The sequence below is a fragment of the Quercus lobata genome, chromosome 1, assembly GCF_001633185.2.
Source record: "Quercus lobata isolate SW786 chromosome 1, ValleyOak3.0 Primary Assembly, whole genome shotgun sequence".
Classification (NCBI taxonomy): domain Eukaryota; kingdom Viridiplantae; phylum Streptophyta; class Magnoliopsida; order Fagales; family Fagaceae; genus Quercus; species Quercus lobata.
In genome coordinates, this window is record NC_044904.1 from 22642594 (window position 1) to 22655564 (window position 12971).

At 36.3% G+C, this 12971-nt stretch overlaps 1 protein-coding gene and 1 pseudogene across 1 annotated transcript; one reads left to right on the forward strand and one right to left on the reverse strand.

The window, feature by feature from the left end:
* Nucleotides 1–8500: 8500 nt before the first annotated feature.
* On the forward strand, nt 8501–11452 carry LOC115983679. Its single transcript, XM_031106414.1, has 4 exons — nt 8501–9107; nt 9238–9322; nt 10725–10766; nt 10889–11452. Exons 1-4 carry the CDS (start codon nt 8643–8645, stop codon nt 10966–10968), a joined length of 672 nt encoding a protein of 223 aa, XP_030962274.1. The 5' UTR covers nt 8501–8642; the 3' UTR covers nt 10969–11452.
* An 80-nt stretch (nt 11453–11532) lies between these two features.
* LOC115983669 lies at nt 11533–12634 on the reverse strand (annotated as a pseudogene).
* Nucleotides 12635–12971: the final 337 nt, after the last annotated feature.

Consider the following 12971-nt stretch of genomic DNA (forward strand, 5'->3'; position numbering starts at 1 on the left):
AGGCATTGGGCAAACCGATGCAATTTCTACAATCCCATTTAAAACAAAATGATTCTTATGCATTGAGCAAATAAATAAACAATTGAATAATTGATACATACAACAAACAAAATGAACATATATATATATATATATATTTTACCAGTGTCAATCTCAAAACCATCCATATCCTCCACATTATCCATGCACTCCCGAAGCTTTATTGGTCTTTTTTTCTTTGCATCCTTCAACCAATTTTGGGTACAAATAAGGGTTTCAACTGTATTAGGAGATAGTGAATTACAGAATGAATCCAAAACACGCCCCCCCCCCCCCCCCCGGCATACTAAAAGCAGCCTCAGATGCAACTGTAGAGATAGGAATAGCCAACACATCACGGGCAATTTGGGAAAGGACTCGATATGTAGAAGAATTCATTTTCCACCACATCAAGATGTCAAAATCTGCCACATCAAGGTCCTTAGAAGATTCCAATAAATTCCTATCCAACTCATATTTGCTTTTCACATTGTCCTCGTTCACCAAGTGTTGCTTAAACCTATTATTATAGCTTTTAAAGCAATCAGATAATGAAGCATTACCAACACTTGGCCTAGAGTCCCTGGACAATGAAGCACCATTACCACTACCACTAGCACTCGAAGCTCCATTTTGATCCACTCTCTCCACATACAACCTCTTCAATGTATCCCGAACCTTAGAGCTTATCGCATCCCCCTTGTCCTTTCCATACCACTCCCTAAACCAAAACTTGACATACGTCAATCTATACCTTGGGTCAAGAACAACAGCAACAAAAAGCATCAAGTTAATATTATCTGTACTTCCCCAATACTTATCATATTTTTTTTTCATCTCTACTACCATACTTCTCAAAAGTGGATTCCCATCAACACTACACAACTGTTGCAATTGATCTTTAATGCTAATTAGCTCATGGAAGTATGTTTTAGAAGTGACAAACAAAGACTTAGAAAATCTAAGTGTCGCCTCATAAAATATGCCAGGAAATTTCACAAAGGTCTTGACATTTTCCCAATCAAGATAGTTAGGAGGACCAATGGGCTTTTTCCCATTCCCATCCGCTTCACAAAAATAAAGTTTGTAATGCCCATCCTCCTCTTCCAACCTATCAAATGCTCTCACAAATTTCAAAGCACAATCTAACATGAGATAAGTGAAATTTCACCTTGTTGGCACATCAAGGGACAACAAACATTTGGCTTTGATTTCTTATTTTCAACACATTCTTGAAACTTCTCAAATCTTGCGGGAGAGGCTTTCACATATTGCACCACATTCCAAACCTTGGCAATTGATTGATGAATAGACTTCAACCCACTTTGCACTATCAAATTCAAGATATGTGCACAACAACGCATATGCATGAACTCACCACCAAAATGCTACTATCTCTTTCTTTTGTTTTCTTTTTCACATAATCAATTGCCATATCATTAGAGCTAGCATTGTCCGCGATAATTGTAAACAACTGGTCTATACCCTACTTCAACAAACGTGACTCAACCGTTCTACCTATGGTGTCCCCTTTGTGATTAGCTATAAGGCAAAAGTTCAAGATTTTCTTTTGGTAAGTCGAATCGCCATCAATGAAGTGTGCGGTGATACCATTTAGTTCAAGTTTGGTATGAATGTCCAAGTATTCGTTGTCACATAAACTCGTCGCCCAACAAAAGCCCTTCTCAAAATATCCACATCACTAGAATAAATCTTCATACAAGCCCTTGCAATGGTAGTGTGATGGGGAATAGGAAACCTAGACTTAACTATTTCCATAAATTCTTGAAAGCCTTGCCGCTCCACAAATTTAAAAGGCAATTCATTAATAATGATCATCCTTGCCAACGCCAACCTTATCTTCTCTTCACTATAGTTTGCAACCACTAACACATTTTAACCACTTTCCCCTTCCCTCTTAGCTTGGAAAGACAAGGTTTTTGGCTTATCATCACGGTGAAAATGTCACTTCTTACACATCTTCATGTGTTGCAACATGCCCGAAGTACCATTTGTCTTACCATGACAATTATATTGATTTTTACAATACTTGCATTTAGACCTAGGCTTTCAGGGATCAAGACCAGCTAACTTAATGAAGTGTTGCCATACTATAGACGGGTCCTTGCCACCTTGTTTAGGTGATAGTGGGGAAAGTGATGCACCAAGACCAATTGGTGCTGCAGGTTCAGGTGGATTAGGGTCAAGAAAAGGTGGGTTAGGGTCCCTAGGGGCACCAAATCCAGGTGGAGCATCGACATCCATCTAATAAAAAAATTTCCAACCAACCAAAAAACAAAGTTTCCACAACAATGTCAAATTATAATTTTTCAGTAAATATAATATCAAATAGCTCACTCTCAATCAATGAATGTCACGACCATATCAAATAATAGCAATAACTAATCAGTTTAGTTACAACAAGGCAACAATAATAGACTAACAATCATTAGTCATTACTCAACAATTCATGTCATTGATATTAACAAGGAATTCATCATATTATTCTCAATATACATATAAAATAAAAGTTAATTATATATATATATATAAACTTAAAGCTGTTGTTACTGAGTACTAAAAATTTAAAATGAAAATACTGAATATAGTGAGTGATTAGTGTTTAGTGATTACCTCTCAGTGAAGGATTGAAAGTGTGAACTCTCTCAATCTCATCTCCCTCAAAAATTAAAATGCTGAAGAAAAAAAAAAGATTAGTACTTACTAATTAGTCTGTGACACACCGAGTCACTAATTAGCTAGCTCATGAAATGCAATAAGTTACTTAAAGAATTAAGTGGAACTAAAGTAACAATGTAACACTCCAAAGTCTAAACAAGTGCTGAAAATTTGATAATAAAAAAAACATTTTACTCAAAAAAAAAAAAAAAAGAAGATAAGTATTACTAAGTTTATAGTTTACACTATCACATTTATCATTGAAACCGAAACCAAACAAGTGCTGAAAAAGTGATAAAACACATTTATAGTTTACAGTGTAAATGTATACTTAAGAGCTTTGTGTGCTTAGATTGATTGAACGTCTTGGTTCTAATGTTTTACAAACCTAAAGGGTTATTTATATTTTATCCACATGCGATAAGGAAGGGTCATTTTAATTTTTAACATTTCTTTGCTCGGTCTGTTAGACACTTACTATTCACCTTATCACCTTTACCATTAAAAAAAAATACATTAAGAAAAAAGAGGGATTTTGTTATTAATTGGACCGGTTAGATTGAGTTTATTCTTTTATTTATATGAGGTTTTGAGGTTTGTATTTGCATGGACTTGTGTTTGGTTTTTTTTTTTTTTTTTTTTTTTAAGCAAAAGATTTTATTTTTATTTTTTAAACAAAATAAAACCTTTTTTTTTTTAACATTTTAGTTTTTACCTCGCAATATAAACTATAAAGTCAAAAACAAAGAAACTCCAATCAAAGTGGAGAAAATAGAGTCAGTGGGTCACCGCACTTAAATGGGAATGCTAAGGGTCCAATACCTTATCATCTTTACTATTCACCTTATCAACAAATTATGATATTGTAAAAATCAAGAACAAACATGTTTTCTCATAAAACAGAGTACAAACAACCAAAAAAATAATAAGATACCCAAGACATAAAGATCAACAAACACAAACCTAGGAGAAACAATCTTAACAAGCACAAATAAATCACAGATCTCAAGTCTCAACTACTCTTATGGCTTATCGGTGGTTTGCCGCGGGCTTAAGGTGAGCCAGTGACTATTGGCGCCTACTGCTGCTGCAGAGGCCAGCCAAGCCGAGCGATGCGAGCTCAGACACAAGGCATCAGTCTGGTGAGAGGCAATAGGCGAGAGAGAGAGAGAGAGAGAGAGAGTTAAGTCTTATGAGAGAGAATAGAGTGTATTTATAGTTAGGGAAATCTGAAAACCTAGAATTAAACGGTGCTGTTTTGTGTTTTGTGTTTTTATTTTTTATTTTTTTTTATTTTTATAATAATACCCAGTACGACGATGTTTTAATAAAAAAAATTAAAATTCATACTCAGTAAAACGATGCCATCTCCAAATGTTTGAAAAACTAATAAACTATTACATATATCGATTCGGCTCAGCACTTATTAGTGAGGGATTTGCAGCTCCAATGACTGCACTGCACCGACGTCAAAACTCCCTTTGCGTTCCAATCGCCGATATCGGCTCTGTCAATTCGTTGCAGTGGCGATGAGGGAAGTTCGGCACTGGTCGGTCTTGTTGGCTCTAGTACAGGTTTGCACAGCCCTAATAATCATCCCCAAACCTAACATACATATATCATGGCATATAAGTATATATTAACAAGGGCAAAGACATCACCAAACAGTTCTGGATAAGCATGTTATTTCATCCAAACAAAAAGAAACCGTATTAAGTATGGAAGAATTAAAACAAACAAAATAGAGCAAAACAAAGGAAACAGATGTATACATATGTGAAAACTAGGTTAAACAGAGGCTAAACATGAAAATAAAATAAAGGAAAACAAACAAAAAATGAATTTAGGATTTCTGGGCAAAAGTATGCGTGCGTATACACATGACATGCGTACATATCCCAATTGTATGCGTACGCATGCAAGTTGCATGCGCACTCATACACACTCGAAACCCTGAACCCAAAACCTAGAAAACCAAAATAGAGAACAAAGAAAACCAATAGAAAGAAGAAATCTAACAACCTAACATGCTTCAAACACAAACACGAAATAAACCTAAGCTAAATAAACATATTTAAGCAATTAAAACATATATATATATATATATATATCACACAAAAACAAAGGAAAAATAAAGAAAAGTGAAGAGCCAAAGTTAGAAACTTTACCTCAACACTAGAACTCTTTAGAGCTTGATTTTGACTGTTCCCTTCAGTCAATCTATTTACAACCAAATCAAAGATAGATTAGTATACTTAAAACTCAAGATCATAAAAGGTCTCAATCAAACAAAATTGGCTTAAGAATGTTTTGTGAAAATACTCTTTCTTTGATTCACTATTTTCTAGTGAATCTTATGTGTTTTACTACTAGAATTCGTCATCCCTTGAAAAAGTACCTTTTATGGCTTCATATAGTCGAAAAATAGGGGTTTGAGGCGGCTCCTAGATGATGTGGGATTCGTTCCAAACCAAGTTTAAATACAGAAAACTTGTCTTTCATAATTTCTAGAACCCTAGCATGCGCACGCATGCATGTGCATGCACACAAATGGGATTCGTTTCAAACAGAGTTTAAATACAGAAAACTTTTCTTTCATAGTTTTTGGAATCCTAGCATGCACACGCAGAGTCTGAGTATGCATACACATATGTGTACATGCATACGCACACCCTAGGGTTTTAGTGGTCTTTCTTTTCTAAAAATAGTTTTATACTCCAAAAAATAAGTTATATTTTCTATAAACACTTTTCTCAAGTCAATTTTCATATAATTGGACCCTAAACCAATCTTGGGCCTTAAAGTTATAACATAATTGGGGAATGGAGGCCCGAGTTTATTAGGCCCTAAACTAGCCTTGGGCCTTAAAGTTATAACATAATTGGGGAATGGAATCCCAAGTTGTAAGGAGTACAAAATGCAGTATCTACAACCACTAACATTACTTTATATATATATATATATATATATATATATATATATATATAGGTTTGACTGAAATTGAATTTTGGAAAATTTTATCCGCATTTATGGGTCTTTGAGGTGACCATGGTCTTAAAAACCAAAATGGTCAAAGAATCGAAAAAGGGGCCAGTTCCCAGATTTTCCCAATTCTTTACTGGTTTTTACTGATTTTTCCTTATCCAATCCAATTTTTAAAACAATGGGGGTAATGAAAAATGTTGGTCAACCAAAAATTGTTTTCTAGTTGACTATAAAATAAGACACTTATGATAGAAATTAGTTTACACTGTTTTCTGCTTCATCCAAAACTTATCAACTGAATCACCACTCCCACTGTTTGTCATCCAACCACCACCTTGCACTAATGACCCTGGTCTTTGGTGGCCAACCACCATTGCCGGTGGTTGGTGGCCTCCGACCACCACCACCGTTGGGAGGATCAAAAAATTTTATCTAAAATTTTCATTTTTTATTACATATGTGCTTAGGGAGATGAGAAAATGTGAGAAAGTAGTAAAATATATATTTTCCATAGCATTTTCAAATGCAACCAAACACTAAAAAGTATTTTTTAAAGCATATTCTTGAACACAACTAAACACTTAAAAATATATATTTTTTTTTCAGAAAATACTTTCACCTAAAAATGTTTTAGGGTTGGATAATATTTTCTGTCCAACCAATCACAATCGTTACTCTTAGAGCATCACCATCAGGTATGCCAAATGCCAAACATTTGGCATTTGGCACACCAAACACCAAAAATAGACCCTCATGAGGTGTGTCAAATGCCAAAAAATTATGAAACATGCTACAATACCCTTTCATCTTTAGCACAGTATGGATCAAAATGGCATATGGTGTTTATTATTTTTTATTCTCTTTTCTCTTTGCTCTCTCCTCTCTCCTCTCTCCTCACTTTATTCCTTTTTTTTTCCTCTCCTCTCTCATTCTTCCTCAAACATTTCTATCAACCAATCTCTTCTTTCACTCTTTTTTTTTCTCATTGTTGTTGCTTTTCTCTCTTTTGTTCAACCTTGCTGCGCCACTTGATGCCGATCTCTGTTGCTGTGGGTTTTTTTTTTTTTTTGATGGGTGGGTTCAGCAGTGGGTGGCTTTTCTCTCTTCAGTTTAGCCTTGCCGCACCACCTGATGCAAATATTTGTGTATTTTGTTGTTGTTTTTGTTTTTCTGTGGTGGTGGTTTTGGTGTTTTGCTGTGGTGGTTCTAGTGTGAGACGGTGGTGGGGTGGGATGTGGGGTGTTGATGGGTGGGTGGGTCAACGATGGGTGGGTTAGTGACAGCAGTGAGTGGATTAGCGGCAGCAACGATTGGGTTGTTTTTTTTGTTGTTGTTTTTGTTTTTCTTTGGTGGTGGTTTTGGTGTTTTGCTGTGAGGGTTCTGGTGTGAGACGGTGGTGAGTGGGATGTGGGTGGGGCGTTGATGGTTTCTGGCAGTGGGGGTGGGCTGTGGGTTGTGGTTGGGGTGGTTGGTTTTTTTATTTTGTATTTTTATATATTGTTGGTTTTTTTAATGTTATTTTAATATTGGTATATATTATTTTAATGTATAGAATTGGAAAATAGAAGATGTGATAAATGGTAGGGGTGTCAATGTTTGACCCAACCCGCGAACACGACACGAACCCAACACGGGTTTTTTCGAGTTAGGGTTGGGCCTTCATGGGTTTGGATCATAAACGGGTCAACTCGAAAGCGACACGATAAGAAACGTGTCATAAGCGGGTCAACCCGTGTAACCCGCAATAGACACGTTTGACACGCCAATTTATTTGTGTCAACTCGAAATGACCCACTTAACACAACCCGTTTAAGTCGTATAAGAAATAAATATTTATTTTATTTTAGATTTGTCAAATACCTTTTATATCCAACATATATTTTTAAATTTAAAAAGCAAAGTGAGTAATTACAAAAATTTACAAGGGATATAATTAGAAATTGAAACTTTCAGATCCTAGAACTACTAATACTTTTTTTTTTTTTTTTTTGGCATAGAACTTGCACAAATAAAATTGGATGAGCTTGTGGAAGATGTTATGAATTTTGACATCAACAAAGAATCTATGGATGATAATCGTGGTCATAGTCAGGATTAGTCTACTGTTTGCTCAAATTCTTTCAATATTGATACTTAGCATCTAGCGAATTCCAAGGATATTATATTTTTGTTGAACTATGTTATTTTATTTTTGTTAAACTTTGTTATTTTGGATTTGGGTTGAAATGTATGCACTTCTTTTGGAGTGTAAAAAACTTATTTCTAGATGAATGTTATATTTTTGTTGAACTATATTATTTTGAATGTGGGTTGAAAACTTGAGGTGTATGCACTGCTTTTTGGGATGTAAAAAAAAAAAAAAAAATTTCTAGATGGATGTTATATTTAATATTATGCAGGTTGAAATGAGTTGTGTTACATTCGTGTCAACCCAACACGACTCGTTTATTAAGCGTGTCAAATGGGTTGGGTCAGGTCAACCTGCCTTATTAATAGGTTGGGTTAGGGTTGAAGGATCATGACACGATTATTAAATGGGTCGGGTTAGGGTTGAGTCATTTAGTCGAATACCCCTATCTCGACACAACACGAACCCGACACGCTAATCCAAATTGACACTCCTAATAAATGGTGAATTGTAAAATGATATATTAAAATAATAAAATATATTTTTAATGTGTTAAAATGACATTTTTTACAAGAGAGTCGATGGTGATGCTCTTAGGCTTATTGTATTTATTGCGCCGTTCAATATACCCCTCACAGCTTATGGGCCCGTTGTACCAACAAAGGCCGGAATAACTATTTTCAAAGAAGCATCTAGTTTATATGGGTTGAATGACCACAGCCCATGAATCTTTGTCCCTTCGTACTTTTCCACTCCAAAATCCCACCCCCAAATCTGAGGAGCAAACACTCCTAGTAGCTTCGAACCTAGAAAGCCAGAAACTCAAAAAACAATGGCTTCCTCCAAAAAATCCACAACAGAAGAGAAAAAGAGCAAAGAAACCAAACCCAAAAACACACCCAAGCAGAAAAACAAAACTACTAGTACCACGAAAGGAAACCCAGAAAAGAACAACAACAACAACAACAAGGTTAGCAACGGCACAGTCAGCGACTCCTCCTCGGACGTGATAATAATCCCATCTTCAAGCATTGAATCCGGACAAGATGAAAAACAAAAACCGGACAAAAGTTCTGGTGCGAATAAAATAACCGTCGACGCCGACGCCGACACCAAATCAAAGAAACACAAACAAAAAAAGCAAAAACGACAGGAGGAAGAGGTAAACGACGTCGTTGATAAAGAGGAAGCGAAGACGCATAGGTTTCCTATGAATCGTATCAAGACGATTCTTCGGAGCCAAGACTCCGATTTGCGCATTACCCATGAAGCCCTTTTTCTCGTCAATAAAGCTACGGTATCATTTTTTTTTTTTTTCCAGCTTAGTTTTCGTTTATTTACACATGGCTGAAGAAAATAAAATGTGGGTTATATTGGGTGGTTCATGTATTGGTGTATTTATGAATTTCTTACTTCAATGGTTGCAGGAGAAGTTCCTTGAGGAATTTACAAAAGATGCACATGCGTGTTGTGTTCAGGACCATAAAAAGTCGCTTGCTTACAAGCACCTATGTATGTGAAGTCCCTTACTATCTTTTCCTTTCAAATGTTGTTATTATTATAATTTTTATTTTTCAATTCGATAGTTGGAGGAGGGGGGATTTGAATTAATTTGGACGTTTTGATACGAAACTTCGGGAGGTGTCAGTTGAGCTACAAGACTATTTGCTAAATGTTGTTATTAAGTTATAATTTGTAATGTGGAACACTTGGATGAACTTTGATTGATTACATCGTTTTGGCTTTCATATGTGGCTATTTGCTCTGCATTAGTGTGTTATAAACATTGTTGGTCATAAATTGAAGCTTTATGTTGGTAAAGAATTTAGGGAGAGTTGGGGTTTATGATCGTTATGATTATTTTTAAATCAATGAAGTGTTTTAAATGGGATTCTCTAATTTTTTGTGAATGTGGTTATACATTTGTTATACTTTCTAGTGGTCTAGGTTTGTGATTTATTAAGGGAAGCACAATACCATTGCCGAACTACCCATAATGTCATATAATTACTTTTCTAACTAAGAAACTTTGGGCCTTAGTGGTTTTTGAATAATCTTTTACCAAGTAAATGTTGTGGTAGTGTTAGGAACCCGCATGTAGAACTTACCCTTCCTTGAAAACCGGCTTGCAAGAGGAGGGTTCCCAAGAGCTTATAAACTTATGATGATGCTTACACTTAATCCATGTGGGACATTAGGATCATAACATACCACCACACTTCACGCTCTGCAGCCGACATCCAAGACGGCACACTATAGCGACATTGACCCGATGGTTGTCCTTTCTCTTTTTGGCGGCTCTACTCACCTTTCAGTTATTTTAATCTAGCCTCTAGGTCACCCCCTCCAAGATCCAACCACAAAGCCACAACTCATTTGATCCCATACTCGATGAGCTATGTCCGATTACTTGACGTAATGGTTGGCTCTGATACCAAATGTTAGGAATCCATGGGTAAAGCTCATCATTGAAAACCGGCTTGCAAGAGAAGGGTGCCTAGGAGCTTATAAACACGTGGTTAAGCTTACACTAAATTCACGTGAAACATGAGGATCATAACAGGTAGCTTGAATTTTGTATTTGAAGCTACCAGCTGCCTTGTTAGAAATTTTTAATTGAAATGTGATATTGATGGCGGCAAGAACTATTCATTCGACATTTTCTCCTTTTAGTTTATTAGAAAACTGGAAATCAGAACTTTGAGGAATACTCCAATTAGTCTGTGGAGGATACATAGCCAATAGCAAAATATTGGGACTAAGGCATTTTTGTTGTTGCTTATTGCTTTCAATTGATGGCAACCATTAGTCTGTACATTAGCGGACAAACACCTGTTTAATAAATCAATTGCCATAAATTGTGTTAGATACTTAGAAGTTGAAGTATGTATTAAAATGCTTCTTCTTGTTTCAGCATCAGTTGTTTGTAAAACGAGGAGTTTCGACTTTCTTTCAGGTACTTCTATGCTACCTCTCTGTAAAAGATTTTCCTATTTGAAAGTGAGATCTCTAAACTTTTCTGCAGTTTCTGCTATTATTTACCTTCCTTTCTGGTGTATTTCCCTTGTATCTGTATAGATTTTGTACCAGAAAAATTAAAGGCCAAGGATGCTTTGGCAGAGAGAAAAATTGCTGAGACTGAGAATGAGGCAGCCTAGGATCTTCAAAATGGTGCTGATTGGGATGATAATCCTGCAATTTTCTTGATTGAAGCTCATTTCGATGTGTCCTGTTTTCCCGTCGGAAGTGTATTTTGGGGTCGGAGATCATATTACTTGTTGTACAACTATATTGGATCCATGTGTCATCACATCTACCTAAGTTCGCTTAGAACAGTTGAACCATATTCATGTTGGTCTAAGAAATTCTTCAAAAGAGGGAGATGCGTTTTGGCTGGTTGCTTCTTTAGATGGCCAGTGAGCTGGTTTGAATAGAATTCAAAGAGCTGTAAATGCGGTTATTTTTGCAATGATTTATTGGGCTATTCCTACTTTGGTCAAGTTAATTAGCAATGCTTTGAATGAATTCTGCAGAGCATATTGTTATTTCCTGCCTATCATGAATTGGGCAAGCAATGCGAAAGAAATCATGCCATAGTTCACTTTTCAATTGGAGTAACGAGGATTTATCTTCTTATGTTTTTGTTATTGCTTGTTTTGCTTTGTGATATTCAATACTTAAGCACAAGTCTTTTCCTGCATAATATTGCACATACACGATTGTGGGTGACCACAAACAACAAAGTTAAAGATATCTGCATGACATGAGGAAAAAATGTACTTTTTGGTTGCATATTAAATAAGATCCTGGAAACCTATGAACAACCGTCTCATGGTTTAGGATTCTGTGTTGCTGTTTGCTAAGCTTGCTTCTTTTTCTTCTCCAAATAAGAGCGGTGCCATTGGAAGTCTAATACTGCTCTCACCAAGTGCCTTAGACCAATCTCAGGCCAGAGCACAGCGGGAGAATACAGTAGGCAATATGTAGTTTGCTAGAGTTGGAAATTGCTCAGGCGATGTTCGCCAGAAGTTTGAATCAAGATGTCAGGATCAGGTGCTACATCCATGTACATATGCTTCTCTATATCTCTTAGTTTTATAATGGCCTTCTCCTCCATTTGATATTCTTCATCCCGAATTTCCTGATTCCAAGCTTTACTCCCATTCGCTTCTTGAATCCCAACCCATTTATTATTGCAGGATTCTTGAATGGCATGCACGATCTCATCAGTGTAAGTATAGGCCACACAGATGAAGAGCATCATCCCAGTATTGTTAGCAGTGGCCACCATTGCCTTTTCAGCAGCAACCCTGATAGGCTTAGTCAGAAGTGTCATGTTACCTCTAAAATACACTCTGGCACCATACTTTTGCACAATACTTTTTTCCTTAAGTGACCCCTGGATTTTCTCAAGCATCAGATCCATCACATATTGAACTTCATTAGGCCGTCGTTTGAAATTATCAATGCTAAAGGAATAGATCGATACACGCTTGATTCCCAGTTCATAGCAGTACTTGAGCATAGACGTTAGAGCTAAAAAGCCAGCCTTGTGGCCGGCAGGCGGCAGCATCATTGGCCCGTAGATTGTGCTTCTTAGCATATCTCCGGTTTCCATCCATGATGAAGGCAATGTGATTGGGGATGGTACCCACGGAAAGTATCCTAAAAATGAACTTTCTCATATAAGAACACAGAACATGAAAATATTTGGTTGCACTATCCTCTCTTTCCCTCTCCATTTCATAAACTTGTGGCAAAACTCTTGGCGGATTAAGTTAGTACCTTAACCCAACTTTTGGTGGGTTAGGGCTTAAGGGTTGCGGTGGGGTTGGAATTGCAATGGAGCATGCAAAAAGAATGAGCAGTGAAAGCGGGGTACGCGAAAAGATTTATAGCATAGTATGGGGGACAAGCAATAAGAATGAGCACTAATGGGAAGTTCGTTAGGTGTTTTGAGTGTTTAAGCTTTTTTTTTTTCCCTTAAAAAAAAAAAAAAAATGCAGCATTACTTGCAGGGAAAGGACCTTCTACAATTTCCTCTAATTTTTAACAAAATATGTGACACATGATATTTATTTAATTTTTAACAATAAAAATTAGAGAGAATTGGAGGATTCTGGAAAGAAAATAAGAGGATAAAGCAGAACAAAGACATTAA

What these genes read in the sequence shown, in the direction of transcription:
- LOC115983679 (XM_031106414.1), top strand. Translation starts at nt 8,643, where the DNA reads ATGGCTTCCTCCAAAAAATCCACAACAGAAGAGAAAAAGAGCAAAGAA. An exon ending in TTCTCGTCAATAAAGCTACG is followed by an intron (nt 9,108 to 9,237) that starts GTATCATTTTTT and finishes CAATGGTTGCAG; the next exon opens with GAGAAGTTCCTTGAGGAATT. An exon ending in GCTTGCTTACAAGCACCTAT is followed by an intron (nt 9,323 to 10,724) that starts GTATGTGAAGTC and finishes TTCTTGTTTCAG; the next exon opens with CATCAGTTGTTTGTAAAACG.